Source organism: Podarcis liolepis (assembly GCF_965112155.1).
Source record: "Podarcis liolepis genome assembly, chromosome: 11".
Lineage (NCBI taxonomy): Eukaryota > Metazoa > Chordata > Lepidosauria > Squamata > Lacertidae > Podarcis > Podarcis liolepis.
This window is the reverse complement of record NC_139565.1, coordinates 38,049,701-38,072,561: the sequence shown is the minus strand read 5'-3', so window position 1 is coordinate 38,072,561 and position 22,861 is coordinate 38,049,701. Positions and strand designations below refer to the sequence as shown.

General features: G+C 41.7%; 1 protein-coding gene across 3 annotated transcripts in view; it reads right to left on the bottom strand.

Annotated features, from left to right (window-relative positions):
* The window catches only part of TENT2 (terminal nucleotidyltransferase 2), a 34,951-nt gene extending 12,843 nt beyond the window's left edge, over positions 1–22,108 (bottom strand). Inside the window, exons 1-11 of one of the 3 annotated variants that reach the window (XM_083465363.1) lie at positions 21,810–22,108; positions 18,618–18,782; positions 18,203–18,319; positions 16,881–17,130; positions 15,951–16,065; positions 15,756–15,847; positions 13,329–13,395; positions 12,157–12,226; positions 8,354–8,430; positions 6,783–6,911; positions 3,727–3,770 (exon numbers count right to left, since the gene is read on the bottom strand). In XM_083465363.1, coding sequence (XP_083321489.1) covers positions 3,727–3,770; positions 6,783–6,911; positions 8,354–8,430; positions 12,157–12,226; positions 13,329–13,395; positions 15,756–15,847; positions 15,951–16,065; positions 16,881–17,130; positions 18,203–18,319; positions 18,618–18,745 — 1,089 coding nt within the window. In that variant the 5' untranslated portion in view covers positions 18,746–18,782; positions 21,810–22,108. Of the gene's footprint in view, positions 1–3,726; positions 3,771–6,782; positions 6,912–8,353; positions 8,431–12,156; positions 12,227–13,328; positions 13,396–15,755; positions 15,848–15,950; positions 16,066–16,880; positions 17,131–18,202; positions 18,320–18,617; positions 18,783–20,975; positions 20,999–21,184; positions 21,363–21,809 lie in introns of those variants that run through there. The other 2 variants (XM_083465364.1, XM_083465365.1) reach the window with 2 other exon arrangements.
* Positions 22,109–22,861: the final 753 nt, after the last annotated feature.

Below are 22,861 nucleotides of genomic sequence, written 5' to 3'. Positions count from 1 at the left end.
CAAGTGACACGAATACTTAGTATTATTTACATTTACAAAAATGGTAAAACAAAATTTCAGATTTATTGCAACATTATAAACGAGCCATGAAACTACAGAGTACAGTAACTAAGTAGTTACTAAACTATGTAATTTTTAAAAGTGCTGTATTAACACTAACCCAAGACATGAGATTGCAAGAAGACAGATAAATCTGCTTACTCTAAAATGTTACCATGTCAGAAAGTTTTCCACTGTTCCTTGCTAGCCTTTAAAAAAAGAGCATGTAACTGCTGATGTTAATGTCTAACTGTGTATGATCAGCATTTTAAAAGGCAGATTCTCAATATGAGTTGATAAACTTATGCAGAGAGTGTGGATGCTTTACAGAACAGTTTGCTCAGCACAATTTTAAATAAGTAGTAAGGCACCAATATGGTAAACAATACATAAAGGTTTGATTCCACACAGATACATGAAGAACAGAAATAGAAAATAATATATTTTTGTGGTCGACAGTGGCTATCCACTTGCGCAAAGCAACTTCTAGTTTCTCTTCTCCCCGCTTCCAGTCCCTGTGTGACCCCAGATTTTAGGGGCATGTGGGAAGCTGCTGGGAGAAGGAAGGACAAAAGAGCCCCACCGCATGAGTGGACGCCTGCTTCGACCTTCTCACCCTTGAAACTAAAATACTGTTTAGTTTAAACCTCTTTGCTTCGGCATGCATGCATGACAAACTTTTTTAAAAGATGGGTTTATCTTGCAGCATAGGGAATTACTTTGTCAACACAAAACTTTCCAACACCCATTTCAATCCAACCTTAGCTTCTCTTGTTGAACAAATCGTGCAGCATCCACAACATGCTTTAAGGAACTAAAATTAAGGAATAAGCAACCTTGCTCATCTCTTATTCTTGCGAAATTGAGCCCCGGAAGTCCTTACTGTGACCTATGAGGGGGCTCGGTTTTAAGCTGCTTCCACATTAGCCCAGCTTTCCAGAACTACCATCCTTTATTTACTTACTCTATCATCAGCCTGCTGTCTTATTGTCCTCCCATGTTTCTCTCTCCACCCTGCCCCCCCCCCACCGGCAGTATTTGAATGTGGGTGGGTGTGGGAGAGAGGGGGGGGGAAATGTAATTGCAGCTTCAGTCAGGCTGGTCTCTTAATTGCATCAATGTCAGTTCCACTTTCTGCAAGGGGAGGCTTTAATTACATTTCCTCTCCCTGGCTTTTTTTAAATAGCAAAACTGTGCTATTTCAGTAAAAACAGAAAAAGAAAAAACGGGGGAAAGGCACAGAAGCCGGTAATTAATTCCCCACTAACGGGAACATGCATTGGGGCACTTAAGAGGCTATACTAATGCTCCAGCTGTGATCTCTCACGGCACCAAAAACCAGTCAGAAGGGGAGGCCCTGCTTGTGCTACTCTCAATGGGAATTTGTTATGGGGATATTACACATGGCTGGGCCTTCTCAGTGGTAGCCCTGCAGCTGTGAAGCTCTTTGCTCATCGAGATTCTGTTATCCCTCTCACTATGGCCGCTCAGGCAACCATTCTATTCTTTGTCACATAGTAAGCACGCAGGTGGCGCTGTGGTCTAAACCACAGTGCCTAGGGCTTGCCGATCAGAAGGCTGGCGGTTCGAATCCCCCATTGTTCAGTCCCAGCTCCTGCCCACCTAGCAGTTCGAAAGCATGTCAAGGTGCAAGTAGATAAATAGGTACCGCTCCAGCAGGAAGGTAAACAGCCGCCCCCGAACTGAGCCGTCCAGCGACTCTCTTCCACGGCTCCGGAAATTGCTTCTGTGCATGCGCCAGAAATTGCATCTGTGCATGTCTGTGATCCCGGGGCGATTTCCGGCATCTGGGCATGTGCAGAAGCGATTTCTAGCGCCAACGCGCCAGTCCGGCCCACAGAGGATCTTCGCGGGAGAGATCCGGCCCTTGCCCAGTAAGCCTTGCCGACCCCTATGTTAGGTTTTACTTTCCTGTTGTATTTCCTGTTCTTAATTTTTACTTGCAAACCACACAGAAGACTTTTGTCATTAGGTGGTATGTAAATATTGGAGATAAATAAATAAATATGATTTTAATTATTGCTGTTATCCATCCTGGGCAGGATATTATAATAAGTAGAACCAAAACAGCTGGCCCTGCAATTAAAACTTTTAACTGACATTAGGAAGGACCTTTGCTGAATGGAACTTACTTGTGAGTAAATACTGTAGAAGGATTCTGCTCCAGGACAAGGGAACTACTACTTAATGTATTACTATATGAAGTGCACCCCCTTTTTAATTCTAAACTCAGCTAATTATGGAAAAGAAATGCCTCAGCAGCACTAAGCAGCTCTAGTGTGGAAGCAAGCTTATTAATTTCATTAGATTATGTATCCATTTACGCACTGCGTAGTCCTAACATATACCTACAGCACTCACTTGTATTGCTTAACCTTCCAGCCTCACTTAAAAGAAACAAATCAAACATACCCCTAATCACTCGGCAGACCACTTAAATCATCTGATGAAGTGAGCTCTGGCCCATGACAGCTTCTGCCACAATGGATTACTCTTCAAGGTGCCCCAAGGCTCTTTGTTGCCTTTGCAACCACACACCAATATGACTAGCCCTCTAGAATGTGAGACAATTATTTCCCAAGTGTCACGCCTCAATTGCTGCCATTCACTCAGCTGCTCTGTCCCGGAAAGCCACACAACAAGCGCTCTGGGCACTGAAGAATCTATACTTTCAAATCTATACTTGAAGGTCAAGGAGCACGCTTTCCTAAATACATAACAAAAGATACTTTATGTAACAGCAATACCTTCCAAATATATGTATTATCTGTGCAGACTGAGTGAGCTGCCTTGGAAGAATTCCCTAGATACTCCTAACAGGTTACTGTGTTAGCAGTAATAATGTGAAGAAAGTGTATCTCATTGTTCAGCAGTCTGGGACACAGTGGCCTAGATCTCACCGATTCAGTCATGTGAGACCCCACTTGAAGTCTGAAATAGTCCAGACATAGATTTACTGCCTTGGTCAGATCTAGGCCATTACGTTGGGACATTTTTCACCTGTTTCACAGCAGATTCTGTTTGTTTGTTAAACCCTTACAGCACAAATTTGTGGCAACTGAGCTATTCTAGGATAGCAAACACTCCACTGCACATTTGCCCCAGGCATGATAAGAAGATCTAGGAGGGAGGCAAGCGATCTCTAATCATGCAGCCAACTTAACAGGATCTTGAGGCATGCAGATGATCTGGAAAGAAGGCCAGCTTCAGGAGCATGTGAACTACAAGACCACCAAAGGCAAATGGGCTACAGAGAAATAAAATCCAGAACAGTACCAGATAATCATAGCACGGCACTGACATGCCCTATATGCAGAACAGAAAGGACACAAGTCTGATTAAACGCAGTGCGCTTCACTCCTAAGTGCACACAGTTAGAAGCAAGTCCCAAGGAAATAAATGGGTCTTACTTCCTAGCAATGGAACCTGATCAGAATTATTCTGTAAAAATTTAGCTTGTATGAAACAAAAGGGATTGGGGAGGGAGCCAGACTGCAAGGGAAACTTTCTACAAACACGGGCATACAGTGATGGCTCACTGCACAAATCTAACAAGCATGGTCATAGGCATATTTTGCCATTACCCAAATTTAAAAGCAACATTCATATTGTAGATCATCAATTTTTAATAAACATATTATGTAGTAATTTATAAGAAGCACTTACTGGGTAATTTTTTTGGAGGGATGGAAGGATAGGTTCAGGTAGGGCTATAAAAAAAAAGTTTAAAGTCGCTGTGATTCATGTACTTCACAGAAAACAACATATCAGCTACACCAGTGGTGTGAACTGAAGGTCTAGAATTAAATGCTTAACTCCAAATGTTAATTGCTAGGCCTTTAAATTAAGCAAAATTACCTTTCATAAGTTTGTGTGAAACTTGGTTAACCATTCTATAATATGAAAGTTACTCATCTAAGCCAAACTTAGTAATATATTGCTATTTGGTGTGTTTACACAGGGTTTTATCTAAGGCAATGTGGACATTTTTCACTATAAAGGCAATGGGAATTTGTTACAGAACACAGGCTTCTGAAGAACAAATGTAGATTCTTATCTATGAAAATGCAATGACTCTTTCAATACTACCTATTTCTCTGGTTACAGAAAGCATAGTCTGCCTCCATAAAAACAGCCACTGTTACTAAAAAATACTAAATAAAAAGGAGTCTTCCTAATTATTTACATCTTTTTGCAATTCCTAACCAAATCCCAAAACCATGTAAATACTGAGGAAACTGCCTCAGAATATATGGCAATGCCAAAAGGAGGATGGGAAAAAAAGTTTTCTTCCAGCTGAATTAACTTTTACAAACTTTGGCTGAATGACCATTCTGTTCCAATTGCTCCCCTTCAGTAACTGAAATGGGCTGGCATTTTATTAACTCTTCACCAAATGAAGATGATCTATACAATTGTACTGAAGCAGCAATCTTATAAACTGGAGTGTCAAAACACTTAACTGGGTCTCTTAACATCAAAACACATAACTGGAAGACAAAAAAGTAGCTACAGAAGTCACATTCTGCTATATCCAAAAATGGTTTGCAATACAATACATTAGTGCTCACGCATTCTCATTTTTTGTGAGAAAGCATGAATGAATAATGAAGTTTAGTGTTATTCCTAGTGCATTTAAGATCCACCCTATGTTTTTAATCCTTGAATTCAATATGTTTTACCCAATTTATGGCACACCTCATCCAGCTCCTTAAGAACTGCTGTAATTCAGAAAGTGAATACTTACCAGTTAAATCTGCCAACATATGTATTCCAATTGGTCTAGAATGGGTATAAAGAAGCTGTGGTCTTCCAGGTGTTATGTTAAGGCATTACATCTGCCTTAGCCACTATGGCCAAACATCAGAAATGATTTCTTTTAGTCTAGCAAACATCTGGAGGGCCATAGGTTCCCCAATCCTGTTCTTAAATAAAGCTAATAGTGTTCATACCAGCCTCTTCTAAAATAAACACTTGTCCACTTCCTAATTTCTAATGGAAGCTTCCACAATAACAAGGTGCACAGAGGCTGAGTACTAATACATTTATAGGATTTCTATTTTTTTAATCTTCCGAATTTCCCATTTTATAGAGCAAAAGAACTTCCTACCAAAAGCAAGCTCTGAAAAAGTTTAATATTTTAATAACAAGTTTGGAAACTTCAGCTGGTGCAGAACAGCAAGATGGTTTTAGCATGTTACACTGATCCTGGCCCAACTGCACCAGCTGCCAATTAGTTTTCAGTCCCAATTTCAAAGTGCTGGCTTTGACCTATAAAGCCTTAAGCATCTCAGGACCACAATACCTCAAGGTCCACCTCTCTCCATATGAATGTCCCTGGACCCTGAGATCACCCTCTGAGGCCCTTCTTTGTGTGCCTCCTCCACAAGAGCTTCGGAGAGCGGCCACCAGCCCATTTGGCTTCTATGCTGAGTGACTGGAAAGTCTTTGCCTCCTGCACATCAAGCACAGAAGTGTCATAGACAACTGGTGGAAGGATAGAGCTATCCATACCTCTGCCACTAGCCCACTTATTTTTGTGCTGGATAAACTAACAAGGCTTTGCGTCCTGCACTTTCAGCATAAACACAAAGTGGGAGTGTGGCCCCTGGACAAGGAATTTGGTGGGGTGCCAATTTCCAGCTTGCTTACTATGCCGCATGGGGGAAAATGATGAAGTCCTCCCCATTCTATACGGAGCCCAGAAATGCAGAAGGCTGTCAAGGGCAGAATGTTTTGTTTCTCTTCTAGAAGCCTGTTCACTTGCCTGGGTGAAATCCATCTAGCCCTTGAGATTTTCCCTGGGCACACCCTCACTCCTCATGTCATAATACTTGGTGCCTGTGCTCCAAGCAGTCCTTGCGCATTTTTTGCCTAGATGGAATGTGTCCTTTGACTGCAATAATGCCAGTTCCTTGCTTGGATGGAAAGGCAGGTGTGTGTGTTTTCCATGGCTGGAATGTAACCTTGGCAAATCCTTTGCTCCACCCACTATTGCTTCCTGCCCTGCCGAACAATGACCCTGCAGCTCCTGAAAAGATTGCCCCCAAAGGGAATGCAGCCCTGAGGCTCCCTCCGGTGATGAGGTAAGTGGCTTCCATTATACAAGAATGAAGACAAGAACAAGAATGGTGCAGTGGGGGAAAATGAAGGGCTTGCACCCAGAACCAAACATATTCAATTTGCCAAAAATTAATGAATGGTCACTATTGAAACTTCACACCTCTATCCACTAAATGGATATTTTTTAAGGAAGATGAACAGCATTCTATTGCACGTAAGTGTAATAGAAATGTATAATAAATAATAGCAGCAGCATTAGTTACTTGCTTACATTAGCTATTACTTATATTACATTTTAAAACACAATTAGTTACAAGATTATTAAGATGGATGGGAGGTATTCCAATTTGTTTCCTGCTGTTAGCTGTATTTTAAAATATTGCAAGAAACCCAACAATAATCCTACAGTATTTTTTCATGAAGTTAGATCACAGAGGAATGTCAAAACTCTGAAAGAAGAGGAATATGTATGCTTAATGTAAAAAAAAATATTCTAGGGTGATATACTGAGAATGTGGCACCATGTGAAGGTGTTAAAAAGCACTTTATCTAGAGATGCTCCTAGAAGTTCTAGAACAGTGGCTAAAGTAAGCAGGAAGCAATCCAGGTAAGTCAGTCAGGGGTTGGGGGCAGACTACCAAAGTTAAAAATATACTTACTTTGTAAATAGTGCAAAACCATCAACACGAGACTATAGCTGCTTAAAGTGCCTCGGCTGGCATCATTTATGCCACGAAAACTTGCCCACTTCTTAACAACAAGCACTAATGGACGCACTCGACTCTCAACTGTGAACAAAACAAAAATGTATCAGGCAGAACAGCTGAGCCAATCTCATTAGATAAACACCTATTATAAAGCTCCACACACACATACATGTATTCCCACTTTTTCAATGAATATATCATTGCCACCCACAATTCCAAAATTGTAGATATCAAAAGTGGTACAGTGGTACCTTGGTTTACGAACTTAATCCGTTTCGGAAGTCCGTTCTTAAACCCAGGCGTGCTTTCCCATAGCAGCGGGGGACTCAATTTACAAATGGAACACACTCAACAGGAAGTGGAACATGTTCTGCTTCCAAGGCAAAGTTCACAAACTAAAACACCTACTTTCGGGTTTGCAGCGTTCTTAATCCAAGTTGTTCATAAACTAAGCTGTTCTTAAACCAAGGTACCATTGTACTGTCTTTTAAATAGTTTTTACCAGTACTTCCTTGCTGTCCCTTATGCTTGGAAGTCTCTCTACCTATGGAAAGCCACCTCTCATAATAGTGACCTTTTTGTATGAAGCCTTTTGGCTTAATCGCTGGTCCTTCTCCCTGGCCAAAATAAGAAAGAGCAACAATATATGATCATATTAATCGTGTGTTATAGTTTCTTCCCTTTCCCCAATTTCCCTTCTTTGTTTTCGAACCCTAAGCTCTCCCTTACCACCTCCTCTCTGTGCTGTCTCCTGGTCCAATTTAAATTTAGAATATTTAAGCTTCTTTGAGCCAAGTCCTGTCTTTTTAGCTTATATTGTTCAGTAAAAATGGCATTGATGGTGATGTCCTATATACTAACAGTAAAGTCATTCTCTGAAGGTGTATCCTTAGCACCAGCCATGCATTAGAAATATATTCATGTTTAGCGGGGGGTGCCTCATCGTTTGCACAAGTCCAGAAAAGCTTGAAAAAAATCCAAGGGGAGGGGAGAAGGAATCACCAAAACAGCTCAGTGGTCTACTGACTGTTTGTGTGGTGGTGATGATAGGGAAACAGCACACCTGGAATGGGGAAAGGAATGAAGTACAGTGGAAAACAGCAGGACCATTCCTTGCTACAACATTTTGTTGCAGGTCCCTTTTGTCTAAATAATAGTAATATTAACAACAATAGTAATAGAACAGTAAGTAAATTATGAGGCTAAATTATATCAGGCCTATATTAAACTGAAAGCATTAGGCAGTGAACAAAGTACGGTAAAATAAAGTAGCAATTTATTAAAAGTATGCCTCAACAACTGAATTTCGACACATTTGGTGTGTGTTTTAATAATAATGTTTGTAGCTTAATCCTATACAAGCTTCCTCAGAAGCAAGTCCCACTGAAATAGCTGGATTTACTACCAAGTATGCCTATCTAGTATTGAAGCTTAGATACTGAGTAGCATCTCAGTTTGCAAACACAGAAAGAGAATCTTAGGTAACTGACCATCTATATATATAAAAAGTACAGACTACTTACTGTATGCATAGGTTCTGAGAAGGAATGTATTTCTTATTCCTACAACATTGTTTACATTCAAGTCAAACTCCACACAGCTAGAGGAGAAAAAAAATAAATTTGCACAAATTTAACAAATAAATCCTATATACTTATTGGGACTTCTATATAGCATAATCACAAGACTTTAACCAGTGTACATAATCAATAACACACAGCTAAGGAAAACATTTCAAAACAAATAAAGATCCCTAAATTGTATTTTGCGTAGGTTTGCTGAAACAAAAAAGTTTGCAGCAGGCACCTAACACAGTTACTTCATTATGGTTTGATTAAAAACATTGTTGTGGAACTGATTTACAAACACAAGCCTGCTTTGCTTTTCAGAATACCATCTGTGTTTCATTTGTGTGCAAATGTAAACAAAAACAGGGCTAGAGTTTTCAGAACTGTCACTCGTCTGAAAAGGTTGGATTAAAACCCTATAATTTCTTGGTACAGCATGCTGTCATCTCCACCCAGTAGCTGGGCAATAAAACTCAAGTGTTCTTGCCACTGTAACCTATTTCCCACTTCAATGAGACGTTTTTCTGGAGTGATCATTCCCCAAGGTACATGCCAATGATGAAAAATTTGGGAAGATTTATACCAATATATAACCATAGAATATGCTGAAACACCCAGAAGCATCTTTGCTGAGCCACAAACAATTGCAAGTTTTGCAAATATTACCATTTTCACCTTTATGTGATTTACAGATAAAGTCCCCACCCCCATGAAAAGTGTTAACAGCCAAAACACCCTTTAGTGAGTGGACAATACCAGAAATGTGAAGCTTTAAGCAAGCTTTTTTTACTGAGCAGGTTATCATGCCACCTCAGATCTGGTAGTCTCTGGCCTGGCAGCTCTGCCTCTGAATTCTAGATGTGGAAGGTTGGGCTATGGATCAGTGGGAAGTAAAATGCACTTGGCTGCTGCTCAAAGGCATTTACTGTTTTATGTGTTCCAGTACTGAGCACAGGCAACAATTAAGCGCTGCTCACAATCTGACTCTCAATTTGCTCCATAGCAAGCCACATATTTAAGCAGACACATAATTTATCAAGGTCCTGGGAAAATGGATTCTAATGAATTCTAAAGCAGGATTGAACAACTTAATATAATTAAGGTAACTGTAATGGATTGATCTTAGCTGGAAACCAAAGCCTCGTGACAAGTAGCAAGTTAGCACAAAAGGTACAAAATTATTTTCCACTTTACTAAGAGAACCAGGAAATTCTGACAAAGTTTGGAGCAGCAGAAGTGTAGAAAATAATGCACTTGCCCCCTGATACTTGGCAGAAAACCATGTACTATAGCAAATAGAAACAAAGAGCAATCCATGCAGGCAAGAATCCGTGGCAGAACTATCGCCACGTCCAAAGCCCTGCTAACTAGCAGGAACCAGTGTTGAAGAGAGGGCTCTTTTCCCATTAAGAAAAGTCTTGTGGATCAGGCCAACTAATCCAGCACTTTGTTTGTACCGTGGCCAACTAGATCCATAAGGAGAGTCCACAAGTGAACATGTGTGCAGCAGCACTCTCCCCAGTAACTGGTATTCAGAGACATTCTGCCTCCCAACAGTGGAGGTGGAACACAAGCCTTATCCTCCATGAATTTGTTTAATCCTCTTTAAAGCCATCCAAGTTGGTTGCAACCACTCTCTCTTGTGGGAGCAATCTCCATAGTTTAACAAATGACACTGTGAGTACGTGTCTGTCCTAAATCTTCCAACGTTCAGCTTCATTGGATATTTGAGTTCTAGTGCTATGAGGAAGGAAAAAATACTCCTCTATCCACTTTCTCCACACAATGCACAATTGTATATACCTCTATCATGTACGTGGGTGGCGCTGTGGGTTAAACCACATAGCCTAGGACTTGCCGATCAGAAGGTCGGCGGTTCAAATCCCCGCGACTGTTGCTCGGTCCCTGCTCCTGCCAACCTAGTAGTTCGAAAGCACATCAAAAGTGCAAGTACCTTCTGGCGGGAAGGTAAACGGTGTTTCCATGCGCTGCTCTAGTTTGCCAGAAGTGGCTTAGTCATGCTGGCCACATGACCAGGAAGCTGTACGCTGGTTCCCTCGGCCAATAAAGCGAGATGAGCGCCGCAACCCCAGAGTCGGTCACGACTGGACCTAATGGTCAAGGGTCCCTTTACCTTTACCTATCATGTATCCTCTTACTCGCCCTTTCTCTAAACTGAGAATCTTTCATTATCCCCGCTCTCTCATTTACTTTGGTGGGAGGGAATTAATTCTGCCATCTTCAAGGCTGGAGTAGGTTCAGGGCATGTTAGGGAAACCAAAGCAGTAAGGATCTTGCAGATCTATGCCCCCCCATCCTATTTTAGGGTTGCCATATTTCAAAAAGTGAAAATCCGGACAAAAAGGTGAGCTTTTTGGTGGGGCCAAAGTTGTTGAGCCAAAAAAATCAACACTTCCGATTTGGGCTGCTAAACACCCGGATTTCCCCAGACATTTCAACCAATTTCTTAAAACTCTGCTGCTTGGAGCTCTATCCTATTTTTCTTACCACCAGCAGCAGGACAGTGGCAGAGCTTTCCAATGCTGCCCCAGGGGACCTCCAGTGGCCAACATGCCAATCTAGCACTTCCTCTCACCATTCAGCCATCCTCCCAGGGAGTATTTCATAACCAAGATTAAATAAAATGTGGGTGAAGAAGATCTATCCCCACCAACCAGGCAATAACAGAAAAGCTTTAAAAAACATGCTTTAGAGGTCAAGGAAGATAGAATACAAACAAACTTCTAGTTAAGGGAATGCTTAAAAAAATGCTGCTACATAAAAAATGAATGTGTTATGCTAAAGGGCTGAATGGTGACAATCGCGTAGTTACTTTATTTATACTACCCCAAACCCCTCTGTGCTGTCTCACACCATCACTGAATATAGCTTGCAGCCTTAAGAACATAGGAAGCTGCCTTCTAAAGGCTCAGATGACTGAGCCATCTCGCACGGTATAGGCTACTTCACTAGCAGCAGCTCTCCAGGGTTTCTGGCAGACATCTAGTATATCACATCACCTGCCACCCGATCCTTTCAACGAGAGGTGTTGACCTAGGGGTTGGACCTTCTGCGTTCAAAGTTTGTGCTTTACCACTGAGGTACAGCACAGTTAATAGTAAGACAGACACAGAAAGACAGGAAAAAACAAAAACAGAGACTTAACAGAAGAAGTCTTAAGAGAGAAGCTGGAAGAATCAGCTGAAACAAAAGCAGAAGCAACCCCTGCAGACTTTGCTATTTCTATAAAGAATGCAAATCAGATGTAAACACAGACATGAAAACTTGTGTTTTAGCCACATTGGGATTCTGATGAAGTACAACCTCCCACAAAGACATAGCAAAGCAGAAAGAAGAGATCCACTGTACGCCTTTCAACCTACTCTCCAGCTCTAAAGTGAATTAGGGCCCCTTTATAGTGTATCAAAATAATGAATGGAAGACAATCCATTTATTATGGAAGCCATTTATTGGAGAAATTAAATCAGCTGTCACACAGAGAATCACTCTGCTATAAATAAAATCTAACAGCACAAAAGGCAAGCATATCAAAATACCAGGACATACCTTAAGCCCCACTGAAATTCATATACAACAACTCACTTTTGATTCATTTCCCACTGATTATACAACAGGGGCATACAGTGGGTTGGGTAACAGTAACCATTATCTTATTAAGAACTATGCCACACAATAAAAAAGAACCCAGCACATTTTTTCAAGAACAAGATCTAAAAACTAATGGAAATTATAGTTACCTGACTTTGTCCCTGAACTTCACTATTGGCACTTTTGCTCGAATCAGCTGAGGTCTCTCAATATAGTTTGCTGAAAGGGAAGGGGGGAAAGTACATCTCACAGATATATTAAACAGCATTTGGGCAAAGCAATTACACTGTTTTACCGTGGTTAGATAAGAGTTAGATAAAGGGTTTTATGACACAGCAATTCTTAAGCTGTACTGCACCAAACATGCACACATTTCAATCATTCTTATTCAGTTCATGGATAAAATTGTATTTGGTCAACCATCAGATCTCATTAATTTCCAAGTTCAAGACCGACTGCAGTTGTTTTTTAAAAAAAACACTAAGCAAGCATGCAGATTAATGCCTTGGGCACACTGAAAGATGACCTTAATAAGACACTTTATGCCCTTAAAGCTGGTTTGGAAGCTGCAGCTAGCACAGAATGTGGAAGCTGTGCTGTTGAGTGCGGCTACCTACCATGAGCCCCACTTCTGAAATAACTGCACTGGCTGCCACTTTGCTACCAATCCAAGGTTAATGTTCTTGTTTCCTTATAAAGCCTTAGACAACTCAAGAACAGCAGGAACACCATCCATGCCCTTATATAGACATTGTAGAATGCGACCAGTCTACTGAGATCCATCTTGAGATAACCAGAAGGGAACAATGTTAACGCCGCCCAGGGCACATGCGTCCAGGGCAACATCCAAAGGGTGTTGAGGGAGCCCACTGCAGCTCACCTTGCAAAGTGGCGCAGGGGGTGCACGTGCGCACCAGTGTCCAAGAGAGGGGAGGGGAAGCTGCCGCCAACTCTCCTCCTTCTCTCCGCCACCAGGTCAGACCTCTTCCAAAAGAACGTAAGCACCAACTATGATTATGTCAAACATTTAGTACAATTGGGCGGCTTTACTACAGCTTTTGTATTTGTGCGCTGATTTTAAGAGAAATGTATTTGTATTGTTGTGAGCCACCTTGGTACCAGTGATGAACGGCAGCATAGATATGCCTCAAATAATGAATTGCGGGGAACCTCAAATCCAACCCATTCAGTTGGGCAGTCATAAATGCAGTCTTAATTAAGTTAAATTTAAAGTTTTTCATGTAAGGGTTTCTTGCCCATTAGCGCATATCACAAAGCATTAGCCAACCATCATTTCACTATAACATAGTCCAGAACTTACAAAGCTTCCGACAGAAGTGTTTTTGGAGTAAGCTGAGTATGTGTCTTGCTTCAGTCTTCTGATTAATCTGAAACAAATTACGTCCATTAATACTCAGATGCATTCAGGAAATGAGTGAGGGTTGTATCTAAAAGTGCATGAATTGCATTCCACTTCCCCTCTTCTTCTCACGCACCCACACAATCTGCTTCAGAGGGTCCCCCAACCTTCTGCAGCAGTTTTTGATGGTGTGCAGGGGGGTGCAGGGAAGAGGGGGAGGTTTTGTTGTGCAAGTAGAATGGCAGTGTTGGATACAACCCTGAATATTTTATATCTATTAAAACAAACCAGTGGAGGCATCTGTTAAAAACACATGAAATTAAATAGAAGCTAATTAAAAGATCACATCTTTCTACATCCACCGTTGCAACAACCTAAGCATCCCTAACTTTCATGTATCATTTATGAAACAAGAAAAAGGGTTAAAATGATCGGTGCTTGGATAAAAACACACTAGGATGTGGGAATGGTCCCATTCAGGGCAGGTCCTACAGCATACCCCAAGTAAAGAGTGCAGTTTGGAGGTATCATTAAAGGACAGATAATTGGTGTGTGTGTGTGTGTGTGTGTGTGTGTGTGTGTTTCATTCCCTGGATATAACATTGGGGTTTTTTCCACCCCAGGCCCCCAAATTATATTATGTAACTCTGATAATACAGCACCTCCATCAGTTATCTTTTCGAGTGCTCAATTCATAGTGCAAGTTTTAAGGTATTAAATGTTACATGGCTCCAGGCCAGAGTACCTTGGAGGAAGGGGTTATTGGCTTGGTTTGTTCTAGTTTTTATTATGTATTTTGTATTTTTATCTTGTGAACCACTCTGAGATCTACAGATGAAGGACAGCATATAAATTAATAAATAATAATTATAATATAACAACAACAATAATAATAATACTGGGAGTGTGGGATACCGGGAATAAAATAATCGGAGCGATCTTGCCCTGTTATTTACAAAAAAAATACTTGTTATGCTCACACGCCATTTTTCACTTAAGATTAGAAAACAGAAAAATTATCAGAACTAAAGAGAGACACTGTGAGTTAAGTTACCCTTCCTGGAATACAACTTAAACCCCTACTTGAATAAGGTGTATTTGCATAATGAGTATTGCTAATCATTAACAGCTTTCATGAGGAATGAGAATAATGCAAGTAGGTCTTTTTAAAAGCACGATTAAAGCTAATGCAGCGTGTAATGCAGTTACATTGTTAATCTAAGTGATAGTATGGTTCCAGAAATGTGATTATTTTATTCAAATTATCTGGTGAAGTTTCCATTCTATTAAGAGGTACTCTTTTTTAAAAAAATGCACATGATCCATCACTAATTGCCCTTTTTTCTTCTCAGCTACAGAGAAGCAGATTCATTTTGGGGGGTTTTGCTACAGGTTCTGCTCCTCTGAAGTGTGCCTCCCCTCATCTTAAATATAAATTCAGTTTCTTTTGTCAGCTGTCTTGTTTTCTGCCTTCACATACAGAAAAGAATGTATACAGTACATAAATCCTGCAAGTATACCTTTGGTGGGGCGGCTATATGTGACCTTATGCATCTGATTGCCCAGTAGGCAGAAGGAACAGCCAGGTAATATAAACTGGCTCTACCATACGGATGAGGAACCTTTGTTCTGGGGGCAACCAGTTCCAACTTGGCTGCTTCCTCCAAACCACGTCCACCTATCCCACATGTGGCATGGCTTGCTGTCTCACTAATCAGCTGATTGGCAGTGAAAATAAACCAGCTAGGATCAGTTGCACAATTGAGTTCTCCATGGGCAACTCCACAGCCAGTTGATCACAGCAGAAAAGCAGGATCCCTGGGAACTCCATAGCCAGTCAATTCTTTAAGAGACTTGCAAAGTGCTCGGAGTGCTTTAAAGAACAATTATTAACTGATCTGAAGTAGTTCAAAGTACTGTGCAGGGTTCTTTGCAAGACAGGCATGCCACTCTGAAGTCCTTGTGGTGTCAGGTGATCGGAAGCTGGGTGGGTGGCCCTGCCCACCTATCATATTTGGCCTGTAAGGGTTAAGGGAGATAAGGACCAGGCCAATTCTTTACCACCGTTCTACAAGTATAAAAATATTTGCACTTGACCATGATTTCACCAATTTCGCCAATTCTTCACCACCGTTCTACAAGTATAAAAATATTTGCACTTGACCATGATTTGTTGGGGGCCCAAGTCATCAGGCATGGGCAGAAAATGCAAAAAGAAAAAGACTCAGGTTTAGAATTCCATTAATTTCCTTTTAACTAAATTTGTTAAAGATCTCTGGCATCACAGCCCCTTCCTACACCGCAGCTCTCCTTCCAACCTCTCAGAAAAAAACTAAGAATCCTGGAAAGCTCTTTTCACAGACAGCAGGCTTTCCTTCTAGTACTTACTGGCTGCTCTTTAACCACCAGACACAGGTCACCATCGCTGCTACGAGTACCAAATCCATTTAGCGAGGATCCAACCAAAAAGAGTCTACTATCTGCAAGGAAAGAACTATACTATAAAATCTTATTCTTTAAAAGAAGGGAATAATTAAAAGCATGACTATTTGAGTGTCAGAAACATATGGAATGATAACATACTTGGAAAGATCTGCTGAATCTCCCTCTGGAGTTGTGTTCGGCAAAGCTCTTTTTTGTTCAAGTCATAGGTTTGTTGTTGACACACTTGAAATAATTCCAGTATTTGCTGACTTAGCTAAACATGTGCAAAAAACAAACCAGCATTTACTATACAACTATCAGTATGATCGCTTATACATATATAGTAAATACATATGTGTACACACACACTTTTAAAAAGGTTCCCCCCCCAAATCACCTATCAAAGTCATACAAGAATTCACTGTAAATAAATGATTTAGCAGGAGCCTGATTAGTGAGACTGGTCTAACTAAAAGCACTCTAAACTTTGCTATTCTACAGACAAACTTCTGTTATTGGACAGCACACAGGCAATTAAAATTGTTGTTCTTGCTGCAATAATACATGGCTGCATAGTATTACTATTGCTGCTTGAACACGATCAGCACTGTGGAAGCTTTACTATTAAAAGCAGTGTTCCTTCAATCTGCTCCCACAATAGAAGCAGGCATCCTCTTTGCAACCACAGGATAAATCATTTACTATTATCCTTCAACATTCTGCCATTCCCATTGCAGTCAGGGGCAAAGGTGACAATTCAGATGCACATTCCCCAGCATTCTTCAATTATATTTTAACTATTTATTATTATTATTTTTACAAAAAGCACTGGCTGCGGCAAGGGATCCCAACAAACTCTCCCTCCCTCCCTTGGGAATGGTGTTACTGGTTCTATATTGACTGACGGCAGGAGTGGAAATCTATACTTGCTCAAAGAGACATCCTTGCTCTAAGACTCAGTGTAAATGTTTCCAACACATTGGCTCTTTAAGATACCCTTCAGCTCCTCTTGCAGCCCAGGATTTGGGAGCCACTGTCTTGCACAGAAAACTTTATAGAAAGGAAAAGAGCACCCGTTCTCAATTTTACCTTATCTTTGGCCACAGGGAGTGCAGTTTCTATAAGGTCAGGAAATGAAGCTTCTTGTAAGGGTGGCACACATCCCGTCAAATCAGAGATGTAATGTGCTGGAAATAATGGCGAAGGAATTGATCCAGGGAATGACCGCCTGTGATCTTCTGGTAAAGGCACTACTTGGTTAGCTGAAGCAGATTCATGATGAGGTGAATGAAATCGCTGGCGCTTCACTTGATAAGGAACATCCTGCTCTTTCAGCCTCCTAAAAATGTAAGAGGGGTTTGACTATTCCAGTTTCAGTGCTTAAATATGCAAGCGGGGGGACGGGGGACTGAACTGTCAATGCTACCAATTAATCACTGTGAATATTCTAGCAAGACTGTGTATTATTTTTAAAGAGGAATGCCCAACTTTGATATGATGCAAATAAAGTCTCAAATGAATGTGTAAGTGCTCAATTTGTGTCCCATAGAAAGACAATGCTAAATCAAATTGCCAAGCCATTCTTATGCACAGCAAATACAGTTCTCATTCTGAAATACTTCCTATTCAAGAGAGCAGTTTTGAATCTGAAGAGAGTGCTACAGTGAGAAGTTGTGTGCAATGTGTGCCCTGTGATAAAAGTGGGAAGGAAGAGGAAGTAGTCCATGGGGGACGATGACGACTCAGGATCCAGTCTACTAGCCAGTTCTTATTCCTCACACTCTTCACCCTTATCAGTCCAGCAGTAAAACTGGTTCACACATTTTCATAAGAGCAGCCCTTCCAGACCAGACCAAAAGCCTATCCAGTCCAGCATACTGCTTCTGGTGGTCTTAAAAATATTATTAACTTGGAAAATACCAGTAAAGATTCAGGGATCAACACCTAAAAAATGCCAGGGTCTCCTCTGTTTATCTGCATATTGTATGACTCCATTGTTTTCAGTAAAGTTACCAAAGCTACAACAGATGTGTTCACAGCCATTTTCCCTTGTGGGTATGGGAAGGGAATAGTCACTCCCTAGCTTTTCTGTGGTTGCAAATAGAAAAAAAACGCATGAACAGTGTCACAAACACATAGCAATATGCACCCTTGAGAACAGTGGAGAAATACAGCTGGGTGGGAAATGACTCCAAACTTCCCATTTTGAGAGTGTGTCAGCATCTAACAAGACAGGCATCATAATAAACAAGATAGGCATCATAATAAACAAAATGTGGGCAAAGTGGCATAAAAAGTCTCAAAGAGTAACACCTTTAATAGGGGGCCACTTCAGTATTATATTTATATTATTTTATAGTGCTTTATTCTAAGGGAACATAACATGGAAGAGAACCACAGAATGCACTTACTTTCTGCCTCGGAATGCTGCAGGTGCAGCAGATGTATGCACTGGGCTGCCATTTCTATAGGCAAAAGGTGGAGGTGAAACAGGTGGGATGGTCAGTAGATTACCACTTACTGGAGTTCTAGGAAGATTAAAATGCAGTATGATTATTCAGGTCAGTGTTTTGAATTTAAATTTAAACATTCATACAGTAATTACTTAAGTAATAAAGTGAACATGCATGCTACCATTCAGTACTGTGATGAAATACAAACTACTCAAGTTTATTACTCAAACTTTATTTTCACTGCAAACCTAAAGCTTTAAATTGCTTCTCTGTGGTTGTTTATGTGATAATGTTAACACTGCAAGTAGGCTTTTTAAAAATCTAAAATTTGCTTCTAGCAGCAAATTTCAGATTAAAATTCTACCATACTTACGTTGTACTCTGGAATTGCTGGTGAAAAAGAACAGGAGGTATGTTCACTGGAAGATTAATGAAGAAGTTGTATTGTTGATGTTCTAGTGGGAAGGGTGGATGACCCAAGTTGGAAGAATTTGGGAACATGCTCTTCTATGCTGAAAGTAAACATGTATTCTTCTACCTATTATTTAAAAAAAAACACCTGAAATCAGGCAACTAAAGTAAGTCATAAGGTTTACGTATATTAGCCATTACTACAAGCTGATAACTTCCAAGTAATTTTTGGCAATAACATGTTGTTACAACATAATTTTCCTTAAATATTCACAAGCACAGACACATCAAAATTAGTATTTATTATTTTCCAGATGAATTGGGAAAGCAAGGTAGGCACTCTTAATATTTCCAATTCATGATCTTTAAAAGGGGGGGGGGTTAAGGCCTAAGCAGACCAGATACGTTACCTTGAAATGCCCAATGTTCATAAACAGAACCCACAACAACTCTACAAGCAAATAAAGACTAATCAATCATGAAAATAATGTTAGAAATATTTTTGTTTTCCTCTATAAACAAGATCCCACTTTTGAACAAGGAGTAGGAGCCAACTGTTGTATAAGAGTAAATTCATTCTTTTCCCTTCAGAATTTAAAACTTCTATAGATTCTAAGGACACCTTCCAACTTAATAAAACAATATGCCAATAAAATAATGTGCCAAACAACGGTCCAAGTGGAGTTTTTCCCTTCAAAAATTAAACTTGTATAGAATCCAATGAAGCCTCCAAATTTTATAAATAAAAGAATATGCTGAATCCAGTTGCACAAGACTGTCACTATCACAAGTCTTGGATACATGCCCCACATTGGGCAAAATATTCCTGCATTGCAGGAGACTTAACTAGATAACCCTGTTGGCCCCTTCTAACTCTACAGATCTGAGTCTAAGACCCACTTTTCCACTAGTCAATCTGTCTATATTTGCATAAGCAGAGCCCACAAGACAGCAGGTCCCATTTCGCCATTATGGTTAAGAACCATTAATAGAGTTGTCCTTCATGAATCTGTCTAATCCCCCTTTAAAGCCATCTAAACTTGTGGCAATTTTTCACACACAATTATGTGTGATGGGAAATACCGGTAAAATGTTATTTTGCTCATCCTCAATCTACTGCCACTCAATTTTACCAGGTGACCAGCTGCTAGCAGTTCAGAGAAAGTCAGTATGTATGTGAACATGGTTAAGTCTTTTTGCGCTAATAAAGGTAAATGTATCCCTGCCCATAACGGGCCAGTCTTTATAGACTTTAGGGTTGTGCACCCATCTCACTTAAGAGGCCGGGGGCCAGCGCTGTCCGGAAACACTTCTGGGTCACGTGGCCAGCGTGACAAAGCTGCATCTGGCGAGCCAGCGCAGCACACGGAAACACCGTTTACCTTCCCGTCAGTAAGCGGTCCCTATTTATCTACTTGCACCCGGGGGTGCTTTCGAATTGCTAGGTTGGCAGGCGCTGGGACCGAGCAACGGGAGCGCACCCCGCCACGGGGATTCGAACCACCGACCTTTTGATCGGCAAGCCCTAGGCGCTGAGGCTTTTACCCACAGCACCACCCGCGTCCTTTGCGCTAATAGGCACAAATTTATTCATAACTAAACGTTATTTGCTATTTTGTTGCTCATTCACCTTATTAGACTTCTTAGAAATTTCCTCGTGTTCGTGAACAACTTGGTGTCGTCTGCTCATCCATTACTCCAGATCACTTATGAAAAAGTTAAACATTACCAGTTCTAGTATGGATTTTTTAGCCTCCACTGTGAGAAGTTCCCATTTATTCAGGAGCCTTTCAAGATGAACTGGGTTAGTGATAAAGCGGGATATCAAATCCAAACTCCTCCTCCTCTTCTCTTCTTAGATCACCCCTACTCAAACCCCAAAAGGCTGCTGGTGTAGGAGTTACTGTCCGCAGGTAACCTCCCATTTTGATTCATCTTCAACAAGGCTTGTTCTCCTATATGTTTAAATCAGGGCCCAAAAGCAATATAATACAGGGCACAAATTATCATCTCCCTGTTCAAAGCACTCAAGAGTGATCTGGAGATAAGGAATGAAGTAAAAAAGGTATCGGATGAAGAAAGCATAGTAATGGGCAACTTCAATTACCCTAACATGATAAAAAGGAAAAATTTCTACATTTTTTAAATGACTCTGCCCTACAGGGATTCCTACAGGCATCTGGCTAACCACTGTGGTTGGAAACATGATGCTACCTGTTTGTTCTGATCCAGCAAAGCTACGATTCCCTGTCATTTCCATACCTAACCACATTAAACAATAAACATGCCCCACTGATTTCACCGATCTCCATATGCCTACCTTAACGGTGTCCTCGTTTTAGGCTACTAGTACCAGCGTACATATAAGCATCTGTGTGTTCCCTTCCAAGATAGCTTGCTACATAATTTTTCCAAGAAGGCCAATCTTAAAACCTTAAAACATCCCCACCACTGTGCGCAGACCATGCCCCACGGATAAAGCATTTCCCCAGTACAGTAATCGTGAATGGGCTTGCTCTCGGGTAGAACCTTGCCTGTCGTAAGTGGCCCACCAGATACAGAATGAAACCTTCACATTCTATTTTATTTTTTAATGAAACCGAGCAACCATCCAGCGCGGCCTTGGGAAGAAGCTTTCTGCCTGTGTTGCAGACAGCTCCGTTCGAAGGATTTGGCAGCACACGCTAGTCCACGCGGGCATCGCCGGCGCTGGCGAGGCAACTTTCTGGTGGCCGCTAAGCTACCAGAGCAGCAATCCGCCTCCCCCCAACACCACTGACGTCACAAGGGCTGTTGTTCCTTATCGGCAATCCGTACCCGGAGCATCTGCCAGGCCTTCGAGCCCCTCCAGAACCCCCGCAAGGCACTCGCGACCGCCGGGAGCCTCCCTCAAGTCTACCACCCTGCCACTCCCCAGAGTTTCTAACACCCCCACCCCCCATGAACAAGTACCTCAGGCCCAGCCGCTCCGCTCCCCCCAGCACCTCGAGTATCTGAGAAACGACCCCTCCCTTCCCTCACACACCCGCCGGGTCTGGCGCCCCGCTCGCTTCCAAGCGAGAATCTTGAGGGGGAAACGGGAGAACGGCCACGTAGAAACCGCCCCCCCAAAAAAGTCTCGGCCCCCCGAATGGTATTCGTTCCTTCAACTTACTCCGGTGCGGGAGAAGCAGCTGACTGGGCAAGGCCCAGCGCGCTCCGAAGCCAGCGAACTCGGCTCTGTTTTCTTCCCTTCCTCCTCTCTAGAGAGAAAGGGAAGGGAGAGGCGGGATCTTCCGGAAGTAACCCGGAACCGCTTGCACCTGGCCATCTCTATGGCTGAGGCCTCGTTCTGCCCCGGATCCAGAACCAGCCAGAGCGGGAGCGAAGGTGTTCGAAGACGTCGCGAGCGCTCTTCCGTCGCCGCTCTCTCCGCTCCGCGGCGTCCCTCTCCATAGTAGTGGCTCCGGTCCCACTCTGCGCATGCGCCGCAGCCGGGTTTAAGCGCGACTAACCGCCTGGAGTTGGCTTGGTATTGCTTAGCGCCAGGCGAGGGTTGAGAACTCGACGTGATCCGGGGTGCTTCCGGGAGAGTGAGGCTTTATTTCAGAATTAAATGGAAAGGCATGGTATTGAAAAGAACATGTTATCCAGTTATGTGTGTGAGGGTTTCTCCTTAAAAGGCAGCGGGAGAGTTAGCCTCGCGGAAGATTCACCCATTTTGCATGCTAAAATTCCTCAGCTTGGTTAAGAAACACGAAGGCGAATCCAGTCAAGTAATAACAATAATAATAATTTATTATTTATACCCCGCCCATCTGGCTGGGTTTCCCCAGCCACTCTGGGCGGCTTCCAACAGAACAGTAAAATACAAGTGTAGAGTAGACCCGCTGAAAGCAATGGAATTAAAACTACATGTCCCATTAATGTCAGGGGGGCTGCTTTGAGCACGACTGCCTTGAGCCAGCCCAATACATATTTACTTCGAAGTAAGTCCCTCTGAATTATTAGGGTTTCTCCTCAACTAAGGGGCCATAACAGCCAATAACTTCTCAGAGAGTGTATTTTACCAGCTATGCTTCTTGTTTGCTAGCTTCTGACTTCTTCAAACGTTTTACATTGCGACTGATGATGTACACTGCTTTGGATACTTAAAATGTAAAGGTGAAATAAGATAGATGAATAAATCGGCTGTATAATGTGCATAGACATCAATTACAGGTGGGG